Below are 23,957 nucleotides of genomic sequence, written 5' to 3' on the forward strand. Positions count from 1 at the left end.
GATAGGATGCATGTTTTTTTCAGAGGGAAAGCTGTTGTAGACTTCTTCGTAACATGGTTCTGCTGTTGTGGAGAATTTCTGCCTCACAACGTGTATTTAATTCAAAATGAGCAAATTCTAATCATTAGATTTTTTTAGCTACTGGAAAATAAATTATGTAGAAAAGCTGTGTCCTGGTGTATTCCCAAATCATATCACAAGCTCAGTATTCAGCAAAACAAATAGCATTTTTGCCAGTATTGTACAGCCACAACCAACAACTCCATTTTAGCTGTGTATTGGCACTATCAAGGATAAAACTGTGGCATAACTCCAGTCCCTTGCTTGTAATTCATAACACAGTGTGATATTTATCTATTGAGGTACATAACTGCATAAGTATTGCCAGAAAATCCTCAGGACCAAGAAAAACTTCACCCAACATTTGCTGCGGATGTCAACATCCCTGTCCGCGGACAGGTTTGTAAATACATGGCCTCGGATATTGTGAATGGGAGCGCTGTTAATGCACAGAGGTGTTTCAGAGCCCCGTAAATAAACAGCCCTGGAGGTGTATCTCATTAGGAGACAGAGGGAAACATTGGGTGCTTTTACAGGGAACGAGGGTGTGGGCAAAGGGGGAGGCGGCATTTCCGATAAGCAGTCAGACCCACCACCACCAGCAACCAAACCTCCCACACAGCTATGGGTCACCTGAAACCACAAGGACCCCCCAGTTCCATAACCACAGTGCCAGGCTGGGCAGGACAGAGGAGGAAAAAAGTCAGCCCTGGCAATTTTTGCAACCACTCCAATGCAACCCAGCCCCGTACACACCATACAGCCTCCCACCACCACCCACTGGGTCACACATGCCCTGAATAGGCAAAGCTGTTGAGATGAGACACTTTTATGTGTGCAAAAGAACTTTAGTCTTTGCATACTTTATTAATCAGTGTAAATGTTGAACTGTCACATGGTTCACTTAGGTAATATGAACCACAAGAGGCTGAGAAAGAGAGAGAGAGAGAGAGAAAGAGAGAGAGAGAGAGATGGGGCAGCAAGAGAGAGACTGGCTGACACAGCAGCCCCCCTTGTCAATTAGGATCGTTTTCAAGCAAATTAGTTGAGGTACTTGTAACCTACTTTACTAGAGCATCTCTATTTTTGGTTTCTTTATACTTACTTATTCTTCTATTTAGGCCACTCCACTGCATTGAGTGTAAATGAATGTGTTATAAAACTGCAGTTAGTCAACATTTGCAGAAAATGCATACAAAATAATTCATAAAAAGGAGCATTTGAGTTATTGTTGAATGCCCCCAACCCTTTTGGTCCGGCACAAGCAGTATTTTTTGCCTGCACTCATATTCTTCAAATGATTTTAAATGACAGTTCAAAAGTTGACCCGCTTGAGGTCTATTCTTTTTTTCTTTTTCTTTTTCTTTTTTTTTTTTTTGTGAAAAATACATCTCAAGAAAAGAAAGGCTGATTCAGTTGTATGACAGATTGTCCCAGAGCATCTAAGCAGTAACTGTGTGAGTAGTAAAACTGAGAAAAATTGAGTTCAAAGTTTTTCTCTTACCACAACAAAAGTACTGTTGGTGCTTTGTCCTGTTAGTGTACTGTATATCATTTAATAGCATTTATGGGTCTAGCTTTTATTGACATGAAATTGAACCTTAGTCATGCCCTTTGAGGGTTTAAAAAAGTGTTCTTGCACTATGGCATCTGCCGTTTACATAATAAAAGTTGTGGCAAAATCAAGAAAATAAAAGTCAGGGACATGAGGTTTTGGTAAAATATATACTTTTTTATTTATTTCTTCATACAAAGAAATATTATGAATGTTCAGTATTTAATCATCTAGAAACATCTGTTCCATTTTGCTCTTGCATTGTGTAAAATTAATTCCTTTGATGTACATACCACAAAATACTTGATTTACATGTCTTTTTCATTTTTATACATACAGATCTGCTAATCTAAATACCATATTATATGCGGGTAAGACAAACATCACTAACATTTGTAGATCTCAAAACGGGTTGATTAAAACTCAACCATAACCAATGCAGCAGCATGGAGTGAAACCATGAGTGCAAGTATTTTTTTTCATTTTTTTTTTAGATATTCCCCCAGTTACATGAACTTGACCAGAATTCAAATGCATTACTCCAGCAATTACAGGGAAAACGACAGACTTTAAACGTTCCTTCCAGAATGTGACAGCTTGTGTAAGCAGGGCGAACCTGCCTAGAGAGACCATCATAAATGCTTTTTTTATAATCAGACATTGCACTAAGGAGAGAGGGGGAGATGAAGGCTTTCTCCAGATAAATTCTCACTAGGAGGATCATTTCTCAGGCAGAAAGTAAAGGATACAACAAAACAAAAAGTTACAGTATGACAAGCCTCCATCTCCCCTGCTACCATCCATTGGTTTGAGGAAAACCAGGCAGCTGGTTTTAACTGGGGAAAAAAAAGAAAAACAGCTGAAGTCGGGTCATCATCTGTTTTAATGACAGGAGCAGGGTATTTGTGTTGGATTGGACGGTTAAAGAGGCACATTTTCTAAAATTCAAAAGGAAAGTAGCATCAAATTTAACTCTCCTCTTAACTAAAACCCAGTGATACTCATTTGATTTGAGGGATTTGTTTGTGTAAGGATAGGATGTGTACATTCAGTCTGGGCCCTGCATGAAGCCCTCCTCTGGAAGCCAATACTCCCTTCCCATTATCCCTGCATCTTCATAACGGCCACCACATTGAGCATGCATAGGATAGGGTAGCGTAGCACAGCGTTAACGTAGCATAGCATGGCCACCTCCCCATGCCCTTTTAATAGCGTGCCACCAGCTGCACAGAGACGGGGATGCACATCAAAGAATGATCACTACACACTTTCTCCCTCTTGCATATCAAGAATTCAAGTAGAAAGACAATAACAAAGAAGCAACGCAGGGAAGAAAAAACAGAGATACTGACTCAAGCTGTGTGAAACATGATATCAGCGACCCAAAGTTTTTTTGGCAACAAGTAAAGAGTTGAGATCCAGTCATGGAGGGATGAGACATGTTAGGATGACGGGGGTGAATAAGGCAAACTATACAGGCCATGGACAATAGCACATGAGGTTTGTCTGATGACACTAGTGAGGTTTTACACTGAACCCCTGCCTGAGGCCGTTCCTGCTGTATTGAGAGTGCTTCACAAAAACCTTTCCTCTTCCTTTGATCTTTTTGTCTGGGATCTAAGACGGGGCCTGGTGGACTTCTGTTTGATGATGCGGCATGTCAGTGAGGCACAGCCTGGCTGGTTTTCCCCTATCATCTTTTGTATCTTTATGCTCTATATCTGACAGATACGCCTCTGCTGCCTCACGCTAAGATTTTCCATCTTACCGTGAAGACGAGGCATACAGTCATCTCCCTGACCCAGGGTGCTCCGGCTGTGTTCCCCTCAACAAATCAAATGCCTCTCAAGGAAATTTGATTGAGACTTTGTATGACCTTTGAACTGAGTGGATAGGGCAAGAGTCTGGCTCGGAGCCAACACTGCTTCTAATGGGGAGTTAGAGAGCGGGGGGCTCAATCGATCTGCCCAGTTACCTTACCCGATTAGCATAATGTTAACATGGGCCCTTATGTGGTCCGGGATGGGATTTAACCTTTGATGGATGGGCCATTCATTAGAGCAGGCAGCAGGAGCACAGTGAATGAAAGGGCAGCTGTATACTTTAAGCATGAGTGACACAATGAGGATCAATTAGGCCTATTGATCTACCTGTTATTGAGTGGAAAGGGACATGAGATGTGCTGCTTAGGCCGATGCCACTGCAGGAAAATTAGATAGTAGAAAACTTAACTGGACGGTCCTTGTTTCAGTGAAATGCCATACAGAAGGGAAACCACCGGAGAATCACACTCAGAATGGAGGAGGATTGAAAATGATGGGAATTGAAGGTAAAGTTATTATGCATAATATAAATCAGGATGCACATGGATGGGTGTTCTCCACTTCTCTGTGAGCACTCTGTACCCGTAATATGGTGCTTTTACATTTTTCACCTATTCCTACTTCAGTCATCACAGATTATCTGCATTACGAAGCACCAAAAGCTCCACTGAGTTTACAGGACCACGAGGGAAGAGCAAGAGAATTGAAAATTAAAATGAGGAATGTTAAAAACAAAATGTGGGCCAGATGTTATGTACAAATATGGTTAGGCAGCTTAGTGAATTAATTGCTTAGAAATAAAAATAAATTATTATAAAATAGATTTCTGTACATTTTACATATATATAGCAATATCTCCACATCTTGCCATTGAATTACAGAGGAAAAAAAATAACTTCTCAACAAATGAACAAACATGTCCTCCATGATTTTCACATCAATCCCAACCAAAGTTATGTCCTGTCATCTGGTAGAACTTCATGTTGAAGGGCCTGTAGAAGTCCCGTAGCCTCTGCACCACCTCGGGGTCAATGTTCGGGTGGGTCCGCCCTTTGGTTTTGCCCAGGCAGTGGGGCTTGCTGCTGCCCTCGGCCTTCTTGAGGCACGGGAAGCCCTTGGTCTGGTTGAAGTAAAAGTGTTTGTCTGTGATGATCCTCTTGAGCCCCAGGAAGTCCTGCACGCGGCCCAGCTCTCCGGCCGGGTCGCTGATCAGCCGCTCGCCGCTCACGAACAGGATCTGCTCCATGGGGAAGTACTGCAGCCAGTTGTCCAGGTGCTTGGCGTAGATGCCGATCTGGATGGCGCTCCACGAGGTGTCGATGAGCCCCGTAGTCCTGTTTTTGAAGGTCAGGCTCTCGAAGGAGGGAATGTCGGGCTTCTTGGACAGCGTCTGCGTGTAGTCGGAGATCGCCCTGGTGACGGGGTCTCGCACCACCACGATCAGCTTGGTGTCCCGGGACATGGCGGCGATCCTGGCCGGAGCCTCTCTGGTCACAAAGTAGCTGGGGGTTTTCTCCATGGTGATCTGGCCCTCCAGGGTCTTGGGCATCAGCTCCCTGAGAAGAACAGAAAGAGGAGATGAGAAGAAGGTTAGGCGGAGTGTAAGGTGCAGGAAGATCCTTGCATAATGTAATCAAGCAGATGGGGTGCGCTGTGTTCTGTAATCAATGAGTCACTGATGCTGCTTGGCCTTATTATAGGGCTCAAAAACCTATTAGTGCAGGCAGCTCTCCAACATCAACACACGCTTACTCATAAGATATCCACTCCTGGCAGAAAATACTCCCGTTTTCCTGCACGTATAGATATTTCCCTTATTTACTGCATAATCAAACACAGGAAAACATTTACAGGCTTTTCTAAACATGAGCTACAGTCAATATAACCATTAGGGATGAAGGGCTGAGTTTTCCCACATCTCATCAGGCTCCACCTCTCCTCCACTAGCTGCACTTCACTTGCTCTGTTACTGCTTACCTCTTTTCATCATAAATACTTTTAATCAGATTTACAAGGAACTATTTTAATAAATTAGTTCATAGCATGTGTAAATCCAATTATCTTATGTGTCCCTTTCCACTCCTCTAAGCTTGCCTTTCCATATACCGCACTGCTGGGTGTAATGGTCCAGCGTGGCCAGGCTAAATTCACCCTCCCTCTTTATACCATTAACCACTTAGGATCCAGAGCAAAGCATGGCCTGATCTGCCTTTCACTGACTCAGCTAGAGCCGAGCCAGCGCAAGTGCTGGAGAGCTGAAAGATGATGAGGCTTGTTTCAGAAGAAGCAATCTGTTTTTGACAAGAGTGGGTTTGGTTGGGCTGATGGGCTTCAGGCAGAAATGTTACATGCAGACGTATAATCAAGAGGTATTTGAGAACAAGTCGTTCTGAAGGAAAAGTGAATGCGCTCTGCTGCCAGAGCGGTTTCAGGTTGCAGAAATGGTGGCCAACCATAGAGACTGGATTATGGTGGAGGCGATAAGAGGGGGTTGACTGACACTGGGACACGGATCTCAAACACCAGGGTCCATGGGAGAAAACTAGCCTCTAATGTGTACATGGGATCAAATGTGCTTCTAGTGCTGGCTGGAGGGGAGGGGCTCGCATTATGAGCTGGAGATTACAGCAACCAGCACTCGTACATGCATCCCCTTTGTAAACTATACATATCGTCCACTCAAAAACACATATGCGTACACTCCAACAGGAAATATATGGAGACACCAACATGTACAAACGGCAAATAAGCAATTTACAGCAATTGAAACAAAGGAAGGGAGAGATAACCCAGGGCAGCGGTCTATCAGGGTGAACACACTCTCACAGATAAGACTCCTGTCAGCCTATTGTACACTGAGCCTCTGCTCTGTTGTGAAGGCTAGGGCACAGTAACAACACCATTGTGAAGACAGTGCCATTGTGATGGGCCCCGTCCAGGCACTGTGTAATCCCACAGAGAGTATTTACACATTGAGAATGGTAATAGACATCAAAAGTACAATGTTGGAGACATTTTCTGTGCGGACAAAAGACTGTGGTGCTTGTGGGCCTTGATATATTCTGCCCAGGAGTCTCAATTATTCCTCAGAAATACACTCTAAAAGCTGGAATCTAGTTCATGTCCATCTAGCTCATGGCTAATTCATGTAACATTGGCTCTCCATCAATGCACAATTTGTGTGTAAGAAATTCCCCTTTTATGAGACAGAGAATGAGAGAGAATGATGGGAAAAAAGAGAACATACCCGGGGTAAATTCAGGTAACTAATGAAATGCTTTATGGAAATGTTGTTGGCAGATTTGTGTAGTTCTAATGTAGTGCCAGTGATCTAATTATGATAATATCTTCTTGATTGCTGACACATCAGAGGGGAGAATGGAGTAGATGTGGGGGAGGGGGGGGGGGGGGGCAAGGCTGTTTCCAAAAGCTCATTAACGGCCTATTGAAATCAAAACAGATAAGGTATGCAGTTTTATGCAAGAGCATGACAGATCTTTCCCCAAGCAAAACCTTTTCTGAGGCAACCAACACACAAGCATGAACGCAGGCACATACAAATGCCTCTTCTCCACCACCACTTATACTGTTTATACAGTGCTCTTGAATGTCTTCAAGCAATATAAACCAAACAAGCCGGCCTTAAACTGCACACTATTAGTCATTCTTTCGAGCCACGATGGTGATACTGCCTGCGAGCTTTTTGTCATTCCTTGTGCTAACATACAAAAAGAGTCCAGAGCCGACACAGAAGAGGCAAATGGCTTCCCATCTAATCCGATTTCAACATTACAATGCGGCATGGTGATAGGGAGACGGCCTGAGTTACAATGTGCATAGTGATAGATTATGCTGATCCAAGCTCAGGGAATCCTTTTTAAAAATCAAGTGTTGGGGGTTGGAGGAGCGTAAAACAAGGGGACGGTTGAGAGAGAGAGAGAGAGAGAGAGAGAGAGAGAGAGAGAGAGAGAGAAATAGAGCGGGAAGGAAACCCCTAAAAAGCGGCAAATCCACAAGAAGAGGCCCCCCTAATAAAAAAAAACCTCCACCTCTGACTTTGCCCACTCTCTCAGTGAAGAGTGCCAAAGAGGACAAAAAAGGGAGGAAGAGAGAAAGAGAGGAGAGGAGGGGGGATTTTAGTGGGACAAGTAGCTCTTGGACGAACAATGCCTATTATGCTCTTTTTTGATTTATGAGGTGCTGCTTTTAAAGATTCCGTCAGCAAACAGGCAATTCTGTGACACCGGGCTCCTCTTTTCCCCTGCTTTTCTTTGAAAGTGAGCCATTGTCCCTTCCGCGAAGGGGTGAGCGGGGCAGCGGTCAGGGCAGCGGGGGCGGGGATGGGGGCAGGGTGGAGAGAGGAGGTGGACGGAGGAGGGTGGGGGGGCTTATCGGGGGGGGGGGGGGGGGCTGAGTGGAACACTTCTCCGTCCTTCTCGGCCTCGAGTGAGAGAAGCCTTTTGGAGAGCTCTGAAGTGGAACGTGTGCCGAGATTGCCCTGCTGCAGACCGTCGCCCTGTCCCCCCTGTCCCCCCCTGGAGATACCAAGCACTCCACAGGCCTCCACTCGCTGTCGCCGCTGGTTTTCTACTCCAGACCCAGAACATCTAAATAGTGTGGCTTTTGTTGCAACAAACTCAACCTCAAATATCACAAAGCAAAACGACTGGCTTGCTTGTTTGTGCTTTAACTTGTTCTTGTGTTTTTTTTTTTTCTCCCCATTCCTCCCTGCACCCTCTGTCCATTGAGGATATTTCCAAGTTGAAAGACATGCCAAAAACAGCGATAAGACACAAAGCAGAAACGCTCGTCACATGCCGGCATCAAACGGGGGCCGGCAGAGTGGCCCTTTGGCCTGCGTTTTTTAAAGGGCCCTCATCCCGTCTGAGATAAACGCAGGCAGGAAAAGGGTTATTTCTGTCTGCCGCTTCTGCCTCCCTCCTGTCACGTTTGATTTGATGATAACAGGCTGCCACTGTGCTGTCTGTATTACAGCATCCCTAACAAAATGACTGGTTTGCTCAAAGACAAAAGGAAAAAGCCATTTGGTGTGTGTCTGTCGATTTTAGACGGGATACAAAAGGCTTTCAATTGTCTCATATGTCTGGCTGTCGAAAGCATTTGAATCTCAAATTATGTGTCCCAACCTGGTTTATTTGAATACAGACAAATCAAGGGGGCACTTTGTATCCACTGGTGAAGAGAGGGTGTGACTTTACCTTTATGAGCATTTAAAGCTGGGGCTGTTTGGTTTCCATGCCTTGAAGACCCTGGAGCCAGTCCCCTATGGGAGATAACACCACCCAACACAAACAGCCTAGACTGAACAGTGTTCCAAATAGCAGCCGAGCTGTCGGAATAAGCCCAAAGGAGAAAATCAAAACAATCCACGCACTCCTGGGCAATCACTTCCAGACCTCAAAGTCTATCACCGATTCACTTTTACTCGTTCAAAGCGCCGACTTGCCTGTATATTTAAGGCGCTTTCTCCAGTGAAAAACATCTGCCTCTCCACACTCTTCTCTCTTCTTCTCCCAGCCATTGATCCCACCGGGTCCCTCGACCCCAGGCAATCAGAGGCCTCGAGGTCTGATAGGAAAGTGACACTTCACAAGTGGGAAGAAGGAGGAGAGGGAGGAAATGCGGGAAGGCGTACTGAAAGACTCCCTTTCTTTTCCACAGGCCTCTTACCCAAGCCCTTCACATGAACCCAAGTGATGGACGTACAAGTGTTTTCAGGAAACACAAAGGAACATCTTTATTCCTTACTGGCCGATAAGGATCTTGAACACCACTTGCTCCTTCACCGGCTTTAAGTGCTGAGCTTGTTGTGAATTCCACCTATTTAACCCCCAGACAACAAGCGTTTAAGTGTAATTGTGCAAAGTGTCTGGGTTGCAAGGGGCTTGAATGTGTTCAAGAGGCACTCCTGTATAATTTCATAAGAAAATGGAAGCGTTCTGAAAATTTTAAAATCCCTGCCCAAGTATTTTCAGAACACCATAAATGGTGGAAAGGATGATAGATGATACATTCAGAAATAGAGGGATCACTGCATGAAAGTTTTTGAGAAAATTCAACAGAATGAATGATTCTCTGGTAAATAATAACAGTCTTGGTAGCCAGGACTCCCTTAGAGCACTGAGAGCTCTGCGCTCACAGCAGGGGAAGCCTACATGGTATGAAATGGAATTGAAGTGAGCAAGATGTTTATGTAACACACACATACACACACACACACACACACACGCTATGGCTACCACTGACGAAGGCAGGCATGCACGCCTCTCCTGGCTCACTGCATATTTTCAAAGTAGCGTTTAAGCACACACAGAAGCCAGACATTTTGAAATATACTCCACTGTGCCTGGAGTCTGACATTATATTTAACCACAGAGCAAGGCTTTGGCTGTAAATTAAAAGAATAAAGAAGGATGGTTTATGGCATGGTCAGCTGAGCCACTCGGATACAGGGAGGGAGGAGAGCTCCTGCTGCAGCCGCTCACTCAGTTACAGTAGCCTGGGCCGCTCTCTCCTCCAAGCACTTGGAGTGGAGTCCAGGTGTTGGTATGCGGCCACTTAGACCGTCCTGACAGTTCATTTCCTGGCTGAGAAGATCCAGGGGTCCCTGCTTATAACTGAGGACTTGCAGGAGTGTATGCTGAAGGGGGTCTGTGTGTGCGTATGTTTGTGTCTGTGGTTGTGTGTATATGTGTATGAATTTGCATGTGTGTGTATGTGTTTGCATGTGTGCAGTTGTGCCTGTAGTGCCAATGAGTACAATACCAGTCAAAAGTTTGGACACACCTGATTGAATGTACTATGTTTTTCATTCTCTTAAAGCCATTTTGATCCTATGTATGAATTTCTTTCCAAATTTCTTTCCAAAGCCTTTGCCTTTCCATCAAGGCAAAGGGCGGCTACTTTAAAGAATCTAAAATATAAGATCGTTTAGATTTGTTTAATTCTTTTTTTGGTCACTGCATAATTAATTTTGTGTTATTTCATAGTTTTGATGTCTTATTATTATGTCTTACTATTATTCTAAAATGTAGAAAATAGTAAAAATAAAGAAAAATGCATGTGTCCAAACTTTTGACTGGTAGTGTAGGCATACCTATACTCCTGCAGGCAATAAGTATCCATTATCTACTATGTATACATGTGTGTTTGCTTGCATCTTTCGCACCTGCTTGTAAGTAAACACCCAACAGTGGCTGCGTGATGAACCCTGAGTGATACTACAGCTTCATTATCCCAGTCAGAGTCGACTGTCCGCCTGTCACTGCTCCTCCCGGGCCCGAGGTTTCACATTAACAGCCTTCACTGAATAATGGTGTCACTGGAAACTCTGGAAGGTGGCTGGGTGGAAGCCCCTTGGAAGCATCTGTCTGCTGGAAGGGAGGATTAATAATGCAGGCTGGCCTAGTATCACAGACTCTGACCTGGATGGCGGGATCCTGCAGAGGATAGTAGATATCATGCAGCTCCAAGTAGGAGTACTGATCTGAAAATCCAATTCCTCTTACAGATTACTGAGAATGTTATAGTAAAAGGGGTTCGGTCAGTATTGCTACAATTAGAGTGACTCTTACTGACTCTTACACTATTGCTTCACCACAGAGAGAAACTGCAGTACTGATACAAGGTAGACGGGGCATGCAGAGGGACTTATCCCTGTAGATCAGCACTCCTATTCTGAAAGTTTTCCACATCCAACCCGGGTTCTGATTCGCTCATACAGTCTAACACCTAGAGGGATAAATAATGGAAGGAGGCCTAGACTAGCACAAATGGAAAAATATATACTCACACTGGCTTCTGCCTCCTATTGCAACATTTCAACTAAATCAAGGGGGAACGTAAGGTATATAAGGGAAAATGGCCAACGGTGTCGTGGGCTAGAATATAATGAAGGGGCTTCAGTTTTAGGCTTGTCCAGAGCAACGTACAATGGCTAAATTGGTAGGGGCCCTTGTCTTGTTTCTTGCTCAAGGACACTTTGACACCCAGGCTCTGAGCTGCAGCGCTGATCTGCTTGATGAATGCAGGCCCCCGGACCCTAAACTCCATCAAGAAGTAGCAGTGTGTCAGACCAGCCTGGGAAACTACTGACCCTCCATGTAAACAAAACAGTTAACCCGACCGACAGGACCTATCCATCCATCATTTCCACTGGAATCAGGGAGTCATGCACTGCTGGAGGAGTGCATTTTTATCGCAATGTCGCTTGTGTTTGGCCTGTGTTTGTGTGAGAGAGAGAGAAATAGAAAGAGAGAGGGGGGCAGAGAGAGAGAGAGAGAGAGAGAGAGAGAGAGAGGGGCGTTAGGCCTTGCGGTCACAGTTCATCCAGATTGGTTTCAGGCTCGAACCCAGCCTGGTTTTGGAGGGAACATCATACACTAGTAAAGTAGAATAAATAAATAGAGAACTAACCACCACATATAATGTCATGGACTGCATCTCAGGCTGAGTGTCAAAGACACCCCAACAGCATATTACTCCCAGCCACAGCTTCAGATGCCCCCCTCTGTTATGCCCTGAAAACACTTAAGTGAGGTTGGGGTGTCAGAGAAACATTCTCCCCTTGTACCACAGTGGTCGCCTTGTGATGGGCAGCATCGCAGAAGCGTGACATGCACAAATCATTCAATTCAATAAGTAACTGTGTTTTTTTTTCGCTCAGAAAATCTGTTTTAAGTATATTTATTGCTATTTGGCACCTTTGAAAAACAACGCAGGAATGCGTGTAGCCAACGGGGTTTCTGCACCACATCGGGTTACAGGCCTGTAGCCATAGACGGCTGACTGGAATTACCGAGTGTTAATAACCCTGCAGTGATGCAAGGGAGCCCACCATGTGGTATAAATAAAACAGTGGAGTTGGTGAAAGGGATGGTGGAGGGTAGAAAGTAGAAATACCTCCTCCCTTCCTCTCATGAATGTGCAACACTTTTTCCTCTACCTACTACAGCGGCTCAACTGTCATTTTTTTCGTTCAGGCTTCCAACTAATGAGGTAATTATGAAGATGATGCCAAAAAAAAGGTTTGTTTTTCTCATTAAAATGATAGAGATCCCGTTTGATTTGGTAACACTTAACACAACATCTCACCGCTTTGTTTGACATGCGATACAAGACGAGTTACCTGACACTGCAACGGTGATCCGGCTACTTACTGTGTTTGCAAGCTGCCTCAATGCCACACACAAACGCGTACACACACAAACAATCACTCACAACCACACACACATATACATAGGACCACATGCACAGACACACACACACACACACAAACACATGGTGAAATCTGCCACTTGCTGATATCACACAGAGTTTGTTTAGTGCTAGTAATCCCCAGTAATCAGTGTGTTTGCTCTGGGTGTTTGTCGAAGGTGTTAGCCTGGAGCTAGTGACCCCAGAGCCACACATTCCAGCACTCATCAGCATCATGGTGCGATTCCTCTCAGCCCCGAGGCTTACCGGCTGACAGCTTGGACCAAATAAAGCAACGAACCGTGATAGGATAAGAAAAAACAACGGGGTAAACAATGCGGGGCTGCCGGTGAAGCCTCAACGCGCGTATGACAGCGAGTGTGTGTGTGTGTGCGAGAGAGTGTGTGTGTGTGCACTTGTGTGTGTTGCTGCGTGGGTGAGCATGCGCGGCAGGCAGAATCAGCCATTCTGACTGATTTACTGACACTTGACATGCACCAACAGGCACATGACTCCTTGATCTAGCTACAGCAAAGATGAATAAAAGATGAAACAGACTAGAAAAGAACATACATGTCACCACCCCCACTCCCTAGACAGCACACACACACAGAGAGAGAGAGAGAGAGAGCGCGAGAGGGAGCGAGCAAGCTACTTTGCATCCTGTTTGAATTGGCTGTCATCCATAACTGCCTGCACACCTTTTTGAAGGCAGGTGGACTACAAAGTGTGTGTGTGAGAGAGGGGATTTCCTCTCTTCTGTGTGTCAGTCAATGAGCAGAAATCCATCTTCCTGTGTGTTTGGGCTATTATTTCGCTTCCATTACTCACAGTGCAGCTGTGGCGCAGGTTAATGGTTTACAAATTCCTGAAGACAGCCCGCCTCCCCGGCTAACATATAATTAGCTAAATTGGGCAACGATAGCACCAGTAGTGACAATTAATCTGCTTATTTCATCGAGGGCAAGAGTGACAGCAGAGATCCCCGGGCGATTCTACAGTTTTCTTTGGATCCCAGCCTAGACGTTGTCTCCTACGATATCTCCGAGCACACTGAAGACAAGATTATTACTGTTAAGTGTGATGAGCCGCGCGTTAACCCTTCCCGCCCGCGAGTTTCATTCGCCGAACACAGACGTCAGAGGAGGGAGCTGCCGTTCCAGGGTTTCATTATTTCATTCGGGGGATGTCGAGCGGTCGGGGAGCACGATGACAAATGTTTTCTCTTTTCGCCCCTCCGCTGTATCTCTATCAGTGGGCCTCACGGTTCGAAGCGAAACTGGATCCGCTCGAACTCGGTGCCAGGAAGACAAGCTATTTTGCGGAGGGGAGAGAGAGAGAGAAAAGACAAAAAAAAGATTTGAAATAGAAATTTGAGAAATGGGCCCTGCCAGCTAAATATGTCAAGCCCTTGGACCAGAACACTTCAGAGGTTGTTTGTTTTCATACAACTTTTCAACAACAGACTTTTTTTTTTTTTACTAGAACATCCCCATGCCTGTTTTTTTTTTCTCTCATTGCACATCCAGAACGGCAAATGTAATTGTAAGAATGAATAATAATTTTACTAATCACTCCCAGTAAAATAGGGCAGATATTCCAGTCTTCATTTTGTCAAATTCACTGCTGAAGCCACTTCTCTTTTTCTCTGTGTGTAGACTTCAAACACTCCAACTGAACTCACAGCAGTGGAATAAAGTCCTGGGTTATAAACACTTTACTGAACTTGGAAGATGAAAAGTTAAAAGGAGGCACGGTGTAGTAGTTTGATACATCCAGGGGGACGGAGCGCAGTTTCCAACACAGCCTGGCGATTCTGATCAGAAAACAAGGGAGAGGGAAAAACTAGAGATGGTGGAAAATAATTGGAATTGAGTTGAGTTTGGCCAGGTTGTCTTGGAGTTGAGCTGAAGAGTTCTCGCTGCTCTTTTGAGAGAAGCCATCAGCTCTGGGAGTACATCTAAATGGAGAGAGTGACTAGTGCCGTGCAGCCATGGTGCAGAGAGACAACCCAGGGCTTCTAATGAGCTCTGCTCTTTTACTGCCAGGCTAATGGAAACCTCAGGAGACCTCAGGCTCTCTCTCTCTCTCCCTCTCTCTCTCTCTCTCTCTCCTCTCTGCCTTCCTCTCTCCCAGAGGCAGTCACACTCTCCAACACCGTAATGGCTACCTCTGGGACGTAATACCTAGGACAAGTCGCGCTTTACAGGTTTACTGTCATCACTTTCTCCTCCTCCACCTTCTCGTCAACTACCACAAAATTGTGCTATTAGTCAAGTCTCCCCCCCGTCTTTGGAAAGAAGCGAAGGTTTCCCTGACGGACCGAATCTCCAGCAAGAGTAACGGCAAATGATTAACAAAATCATATAGGAGCGTTTGTTTCGCCCATTCGCTCAGCCTCTGGGGCACTTTTTAATGTGCTATAGAGTGTTTATTTAGCAGCAATGAATGACCATTAACTCTGGAGGGAGGACGTCTGGTTCTGTTCTGACATGTGTTCCAACATCCAAATTATCACCTCGTTAAAAAAGGGCCTAATTCACACGTAGCACAGAGGGAGAGTCTGTGCACAGGAGGGGAGAAACGCAGCTATCTCAGGCCACGGCTTCTGTTCTTCCACCAAAACTTCTTCATAAGTCTTCTTTATAAGTCCTTTTCATTGTTGTCTGCCTTGTATCACATTGACTTCATCCTCGGGGGTGGGGGACATAAATGATTTCTCAAAAGCAGGGGAAACATACAGTCACACGAGAATCCTCTGCTGGAGTGAATGAGCACAAACAATAGGCTTTCTAAACTTTGTGTTTGTGTCTTTGTGTGTGTGCGTGTGTGTGTGGGTGTGTGTGTTTCTGCTCGCCTGTTTGCCTGCCTGCATCCACCAAAAGCCTGCTTCAGGAGAATGTGAGTGTTTGACAGCAAGTTCCTGTCAGGCTCCCTGGCCTTTATCCTCTGCTCCAGCAGGAGGTTCCTGTCTGCGGCGGCCATATTCTCTTCGCTGGTGTGGGTAGTGTTCACTGGACACTATCGGGGGGCCAGGCCACCACGGTGCAGCGCTGCCACTCCCCTCTCCCCAGGTCACCCCCTTTCACAATTAGCCGGTGGTAATTTGGGGATGAAAGCCGCTTTTTCTCTGTCCCTCCACCCCCAGTCTCCCTCTATTCTGGGCTGGGCCATGCCAGCTTAGGCAGTGGGGAGAGAGGGCCTCTCTCCTTCCACACTGACCAAAGGTTTCTCTGGGAGAGGGCCACTCGTGGTCACTGAGGCCTGCAGTGAGACCCGCCCAGGATTGGGCGAACTGAGCATGACATGTGACACTATTCTTACACGCCAACAGCCCGAGTGCACAGCTGGAGAATGGAGAAAAGAGGTTTGTAAGGGAGGTTTTGCGAGGATGTTGTTTGGGGGAGGAATTGGGAGGAACTGGGGGGGAAACGGGGTAGGATTGTACCACAAAGAAAATAATCCGCTCATTTGGGAACTCACGGTGGAAGTTTAGCCAACACAGAGGCACGGTTTCAAGCTCCTTGTTTTTATGTTGGCGCGACCGCTGCGGCTGAAGCTTTGAGGAGAGGATGTCAACCTGCTGTCAGCTGTACGGTTGGCTGGCCGGGCGCTCGCTCCCTGAGGAGCGCTGGAGTTCCAGGAATCAGGAAACAATCAGAGCGCCAAAGAATCTAATCATCCGAATTCAACATTCTCCTGTCTGGAACTGTCACTGGATTATAAACATCTGAAGATTCAGTGTTCCATCCACTAAAGTGTCCTATGCATATTTTAAAAAAATATCGACAAATCACTCTCTATCATGTATTTAACTCAGTAGCCCTAAAGGCTGTGCAATCATACTATTATTTTCTATGAGGAAAGGCTCTTCAATCCCCAGTGGGGCATGTAGGTTCTAGCAGCTTTCTGCTGCTCTGCAGATGGTCAACACACAGACCCTGTCAGCCAGCAGACAAGGGTCTGACCCCAGTCAAAGGCCCTTAACCCATCTCTGCACATTACCTCCAATCAGGCCTGACCAATCAATACCGGCCATCCCAAAGGAGCCAGGCCTTGGTGACATTTGTGTATGCTGTCTGTGAGTCCCATTTCTTCCTTTTGTGAGTAGAGATGAAAATGATTTGTGGCTTCACAGCTGAGCCTGTCGCAGCGCTGCAGCCTATATGAACCCTACTCATTGCTTAGTGACTCTCTACAAGACATTTTTACATGGTATCCCATGTATGTAAACATTACCAATGGATGCTTTGTGGACGCTAGTCTGATCCTTTTCATTGGCGCTCTATAGAGCCAGGTGGCCTTTTTTTGGCCATTGAGAGGAAGGAAGGAGGGCGAGGTCAGCGGCGACAGAGAGCGGATGGGTCACCTACATGGAAAGAGGAGCGTCCCTGTGGCGAGCAGATAAAAGGACGTGCACCCATCCAGAACTGTCCCTGACATGGCCAGCAGCACCAGTCTGGCTGGCTGTAGAGCTACCATGGGGGGTTGGACCGACCCTTAGATAACGACTTTCAAGTAGCGCAGACTTCCGCAAGCATCCCAACTCTGATAGCGGAACGGGATTTTCTCAGGAGCCCCCTTTTCAACAATGTCCCTTTGTTGTGAGGCACTATAAGCAAGCCCTTACTGACGCTCCTTTTTAAGTATGTTTACCTCCACAGTGCTTTATCACAGACTAGATACAAAGGTTGGCCACAGAGGCACCCGGCTCGGGGATGGCGCCGTTTCAATCCCACCAGTCCCTCAACAGTTTGACTGAAGCCTAACCTTTGATCATAAACCATACACAGCGAACAAGAAGGATTGACGCTGGTATACTGAAGAGGGCTGCCTATTCAAAGTCAACATGCCATATATTACATTATTGTTACATATTAGTTAATAAAATTCACTATAACAAGCAAAGACTAAACCATAAATGTGCCAATATCATATATGCAAACATTCTCATTAAAGAGGTCAACAGAGAAGTGGGAATTCCTTATGGACTCAAAGACACACTGTAGAAAATACACCATCGTTAAAATAAGCTTTACAAAATGCACAAACTTAAATGTAACAAGCTGAAGTCAACCACACAAGACAAGCTTCCTAGCCAACATAGGGCCCAATATCCAGGGCCATAAACTGCACAACTGGGGTCTCCCTCCCTAATATGTTCCAAGCTACTTGTTAAATGCTAAAGCCACTGTGAGGGAGGAGCGACAGAGCAGCGCCACACTGCCGGGGCTTGACAGCGAGCTAAGACCAGAGCCCACGACACGACAGCAAAACCACAGTACAGTAATTATATATCAAAGACCCTTCATAGCCAATAGGGCTGTATGGAATATGAACAGAGCGACATGCACCACAAACTGACAGGATGACAAGAGGGTTGCAGTCAACAAGAGTTAGGAGTAAATAAAACACTCCTCCTTCAAGAAAATAGGCGCAGAAAGGTACAGGACAGAAGCGGTGAGAAAGGAGTAAACTTTTACCTCCTTGTAAACCATCTGTGTAAGTTTAAATAAGAGAAAAAAAGTGACACCTGCTTTTACACAATGTTTAATAAATGGAAGCACTGTTAAAAGGATAGTAGGCAACTTTCGTCATTGGTAGACAAACTGCTAACAGTCTGGGCCCTCTGTATTTTCAAGATATTAAATTATGAACTTCAGGCTTATTTTTTTCCAGCCAGGATGCGTTTTGGAAATGAACCAAAATTTATGATTAATGTAAGCATTGAGGATAACAACATTTTTTCGCTTAATGCTACCAGTTAACACCAGCTGTGCTTCCACCACAGCGCCAAACAGGTGCCAATAGAAACCTAAAAGTAATTCTTGTTCCAATGCAGACAGTCACACTGGTGTCCAGCCCCGGCCTGGTGAGCTCAGACTCTCTCTCTCTCTCTCTCTCTCCCCTGCTCCTTGGGGCCAGTTCATGCATGACCTCACTGTGGAAATGTGTACCTCCTGATACAAGGACCCCTCGGTCAAAAGCATGAATCATGTGTTTGTCTTTGGCACAAATAAAAACTGTCAAAGTACATCAGAGATCAACAATACGTCTTGTTATCACCACCGCCATTCATTTTGCACTTTCCTCCATGGCCTCCCCCAACTCTTTTCTTCTCCTCTATGGCTGCATTTAGTTGGTGGAATTCCAAGTCTAAATGTGTGTCCATTGGGCTTGGGAGGCAAAGATGGTGCAAGCTAACTAACAGTGGATGGCAGAGAGATTGTGCAAATGAACAAACAGGGAGAGGTGAATTGCACAACCGCTGACTTGCACACACAACCCTCTAAATGCCTCCATAAACGACCGTCACCATGATGAGATCATATTCCCATGGAATATATTTCAACGCTCCCTCGATAGTCTTATCATTGCCATGCAATTCTGCCTCTGTGTGGAAACGGTACATTCCAGTGTAGTCTCCCAAGCCGTCTCCAGTATCTGGTCCTAATGGGGAAGTTAGGAGGATCAGCAATGAATGAAGTATGATTTCCTATCTCAGCCCATCCTTACTCAAGAAAGAGAAGAACTTTTTCCGCTACAGGGACTGCTTACACCAGCTGTTTGACTGAAACACACATTCCTTTCAGCAGTTCTCCCAGTAAAAGTATATCCAGACAGATTTTCACTGTTCCACAACCCGATCTGAGGGCTCATCCATAAGAGACAAACAAATAAAAGACTTTTTGCATAGCATAAACATCATTGTTTAGATATCATGTTGCCGTATAAAATGTCTCTTCTTACAAAAATCATCTGGAGTGCATGAGAACTTCAGAAAAGGTCTATGATATCCTGAAGTGGGCAGGATAAAATGCACTTATTATTCTGAAATTATATTTGTTTGAAATCCAGAATGAAAAATAATAATGACCGACATATTTGTTTAATAAAAACCATCTAGCCAATGGCCATTGTGTGTGTGTGTGTGTGGGTGTGTGTGTGTGTGTGTGTGAGGAAGGAAAACGTGAAAAATAAAAATTGAATCTAAGCTCCAAATAATGCTGATGCATAAACTTATTTCATCTCTGCCAACAGAAAACCTTGAGTCATGATTTCTTTACATGGATTTAAAAGCAGCAGAACAGCAACCAAGCGGTATAGCTCCAATGCCTCGCAGCTTTCATCCAATTTTGTCCAAAAATAAGGCTGGAATTAGGTGCGAGTCGTGTTCCACATAAACAGCAGCCATTCCTACAAACTCCAACTAAAAGACTTCAAGTAAATCTGTGCTACTATCAAAGCCAGTCCACGGATTCAGCCTGAAACCCTGAATAAATCAAGGGCCAGTGTCTTTATTTTGAATGCTGCCAACACCCGGGTTTCCCATTCGGCCTTTTTTTTTTTTTTTTTTTTTTTTTCATTTTGCTCCACTTTATAGGGGCCCCTCCGAGGCCTTGCATATTTAACGGGTAACTCTTCAGACAGTGGACCAAATCCGTTTATTCAGACGGCCACGCAATCCAGAAGCGCTTTTTTATCAACTTGTCAGACGAGCTTTTAGTTCTGCTCTTTTAGCTCATGAGAGATAAAACCTTGTGAAACCGCCGTGTGATTCTCAACAGAAGCAAAAGTCTTGGTATTTTAGAGCATATCCGATTTGAAGGTCCGTAAATGGTTGAAAATAATCCTGATCCACATTCCCCTCCAGTGAGTTTTAAGTGGAATACCAAGATCACATCGATAAATTGATTGGACCAAAGGCAATAGCTTAGGCTTCATTGATATCTTTACACTGTTAATTCGTGGTGAAATAAATAAATAAAAAACAAACAAATAAGCAACCTAATCTGCCAGCTTTTATATAATTTAGATAAAAAAACAAACAGCTAAAAGTTTTTCTCCTGAGGTTATGAAGTTGCTTTTTTCTTTGACTTTTTTAACAGCAGTCTGTAGTAAATTGTGAGCTGTTAGGCTGAGCCTGTAGTTCAGTCATTTAGGACGACATCAACTCATCACATTAGCATATTCTTCGTGATGTAAATGACAAGGATAATGTTAGTTAGCCAACCTCTGAGGATGTTAAATGGTTTTGTTCTGAGAGGATCCACTTTTTGTCTTGCAGATCACTGTTTCTTCCACTGCAGCCTCCTTACAGGCCTGGAGACCACTGACATGCAGTCAGAACTTCTTACAACTTATCATTTCTAAGATAAACACCATTAAATACACAAGCCTGTAGCAGCAGGTTTACAGGAATAGTCTTTTTGGCTAATTATTTTTCCCAATTGTGAATGAGAAGATTGTCTGCTCAGAAAAAAAGTTTAGGGAATGTCTTTGATTCGGGTCTTGACTGCGTGTAAGCCAATTAGACAAATGGTGTTTCATACAGATTCGTGCTATAGCTCCGCTACAGGCCTCCTAAAACAATTTAATACACTATTAAACAGGTTTGCACGTAGCATAGAGGCGCTCATTCAAATAGAACAATTAATGGCTGACTCACATCCGTTATAGTGGTAGTAATAGCCTATTTCTAATGAGTCTGATTTAATTAATAATGTGTCGTAATATATGAAGTCGGATCAAATCAAAATAACGTAGTTTATAATCCTACTAAATTTAATTCAAATTTTAAATTGGTAGGGAAATCTGAAGTGAAGGCAGCGTCAGCTTGCAGTGCTGCGCTGTGTCCAATAGAGATCACTGCACATCGCAGAAACAGGCAGCCTGGCTGCAATCTCCTCACACTATTGCAAATTATGACACAAACAAATAATAAAAAACAGTATAGGTCTACATTAAAATAACTCTTGCCGTTAACAGTTCTCTAAAATAACGAACTCAGTTACAAAGCATGACATGTGCGTGCGTAATCAAATGCGTGTATGGACACATAATACAATAGCCTACAGCCCATGAAACAAATAGGGTCAAAACCGAAGTGTTGTCAATGGCTGAAGTGTTTATTTAGACTTACGTTCTATGGTTGCTTTTATTTTGAATAAATCTTAAATTTAATGGATTATTCAACAGAAAAAAATCGGAATTAGGTCTACTTTTAATGACATCCAAATTAGTCTTCTGGTAAAGTAGGCAAAGGTTAAAAAGTTAATTAATTTGTTAGTCTGTGTGGTAACGGTCTTAATTTTGCAAAAAATAAAAATAAAAAAACATAAATAAAAAAGTATGAATAGGTCTGCAAAATTCTCTATCAAAGCCAAGTCATAAATCAAAATCTAAGATACATAATCTTTGACCCATGAGCAGAATACAGGCCCACTGATCAATGTGACCATGACTGTTTTGCAGCACTGCAGCGTCAGTTCGCTTATACATAATCATGAATAGGTCTACACAATCCTGGATAGGCCTAAGTAATCATGGATAGGTCTACATAATCATGGATAGGTATGGACTCAAATGCAATCCAACGTCTCTAAACTATATGCTGTTTTCTGCTCATATCCAATCATCTTCAAAAAACGCAGGCTATAAACTGAAAGAGCCAAATAAAGTGTTTTTACCTGTACCACTCCAGTCCATTCTCATAGTTGCGGTCGAAGAAGTGCGGCTCCGCTCCCACGGCTCTGATGTCGGGATGAACCCGGAGAAACTCCAGCAGAGCCCGGGTCCCTCCTTTCTTCACCCCGATGATGATCGCCTGCGGCAGCTTCTTGCTTCCCGACCCGTTGGAGAAGCTGGACATGGCACTGGGCTCCGGTCTCTGCTGCTCGCCCCTCATCTCGTCCCAGTCGTCGGCTCGGTCCATCTCCACCTCGTTATTGAGCAGGTCTCTGGAAGCAGCGGTCCTGATGGACGGCTCGTCATAGTCGGCCTCTATATCCACCCATGTCTGCGGTTTGGCCAGCAGTCTGGACATCAGGTCCGCCCTGCCGCTCTCTGTCCTTTTGCCCACCGCGGACCCCGTCTCCTTGCCCCGGTAACTATCCACCACCAAACTTGGCATGGTGGAGCAGTAGCCCACGCAGGAGTACAGCATGTATACCCAGACTAAAAACATGATGCTGAGCAATATTAGTTTCTTCTTCACGGGGCTAGACCAGAAGGCATACAGACTGTGACAAACCAGGCTATATTCCATAAGCCTTGCGATTGCAAACCATATCCCAGCGGCGCATATTGCCAAAACGCACTCACTCCCGGTGGCACCTCGGCAATCCTCGCAAAATTACGCACATGCTAGAAACTGAAATAAATAAAACAGCAGAAAAAAACAAAAAACTAATGTAATCTGCGCGGATGATATATCCAGGAATGAGAAGTCATTGAGGAATTCTTAACCATAATTGTAGCTGAGACTTGGGAAATTGTTGGGCTGCGACAGACGCACCACGGTGCTGCTCCAAGCGCATCTCAGGCTTGTTGAAGCTGCCAGCCGAGCGCCAGACCTTATAGAGAGAGAGGGGGGCGGTCAAAGGCGCGAGAGCGACGGCAGCAGGAGCCAATAGTTGTGCTGAAGATAAATGAGTAGTCGTTTGTTGATAGAAACGGACCAATTAGAGGAGAGTGTGGGAGGTGCCACGCGTGGGATCCTCAGTATGGAGATGAACCTGCGTGCAGGACTCTACTGAGAGTTTGGAAAACTTTCTTATTGGGCATAGAGGCCAATTAACTGTTGTTTTTCATGACTGGTGCAGACATATTGTCCAAATGAGTTGAGACGACTTTATATGTTTCCTGCAGGCTTATTCTGACAAAGTCTCAGCATCCCAGCTCTTTTGTTGGACATAGTTTTTCCTCCGAGTTCCCATTTCGCCAGTCAACAAAATAAAGTTTGACTCAGTTTCATCAGGACCTCTAAAGAAGAAAAACGACACAAAAAACAATAAACAAATACATAATCGATGTAATCAGTCTCGTGTGAATGAACCACTAACTTTAGTTTACATAGTCATACTATAGTTTGACCTTAATGCCGAGTCTGAATGTGGAGAAAATGAAAGGTCACATATTGTCAGCCCACGATATTATTAAACGTAAATTTAAACGGGAAAGACCAAAGGTAAAACAGGTCGTTAATAACTAAATAATGACTGGAATTACAATGATCTAAGGATCTAAATACATAATAATTAATTTTCTGATGAGGGTGTTGTAATTGTTAATCTGAAAATTTAGGCTGAATGTCTGAAGAAATAATAATAATAATAATTGCCTAATAATGATTGCCAAATAATAATAGCCTAACAATAATGATAATAATAATAATAATAATAATAATAGCCTATGAATAATAATAGTAATAATAATAATAATAAGAACCTAATAATAATAATAACTTAATAATAATAGATGTCTGACAAAAGAGCAATCCGGACTACTTTTAGTTTTCTTTC

The 23,957-nt window shown here is 44.3% G+C and overlaps 1 protein-coding gene across 2 annotated transcripts; it reads right to left on the reverse strand.

The window, feature by feature from the left end:
• Nucleotides 1–1,834: 1,834 nt before the first annotated feature.
• Nucleotides 1,835–22,862, reverse strand: hs3st3b1b (heparan sulfate (glucosamine) 3-O-sulfotransferase 3B1b). 2 transcript variants are annotated; one of them, XM_071517655.1, is made up of 3 exons: nucleotides 22,517–22,862; nucleotides 22,125–22,435; nucleotides 1,835–4,994 (listed from the first exon to the last, which is right to left on the reverse strand). In XM_071517655.1, the coding sequence occupies exons 1-3, from the start codon at nucleotides 22,700–22,702 to the stop codon at nucleotides 4,376–4,378; spliced, it is 1,116 nt and encodes a 371-aa protein (XP_071373756.1). In that variant the 5' UTR covers nucleotides 22,703–22,862; the 3' UTR covers nucleotides 1,835–4,375. The 2 variants fall into 2 exon arrangements, with proteins under 2 accessions (XP_071373756.1, XP_071373755.1); XM_071517654.1 differs by having other exon boundaries at nucleotides 22,125–22,862.
• Between the last annotated feature and the right edge of the window lie 1,095 nt (nucleotides 22,863–23,957).

This window comes from Centroberyx affinis, unplaced genomic scaffold (genome assembly GCF_046629955.1).
Source record: "Centroberyx affinis isolate AG114_WGS23_722 - 3 ecotype Tasmania unplaced genomic scaffold, CSIRO-AGI_Caff_v1 ptg000511l_1, whole genome shotgun sequence".
In the NCBI taxonomy this organism is placed as follows: domain Eukaryota; kingdom Metazoa; phylum Chordata; class Actinopteri; order Beryciformes; family Berycidae; genus Centroberyx; species Centroberyx affinis.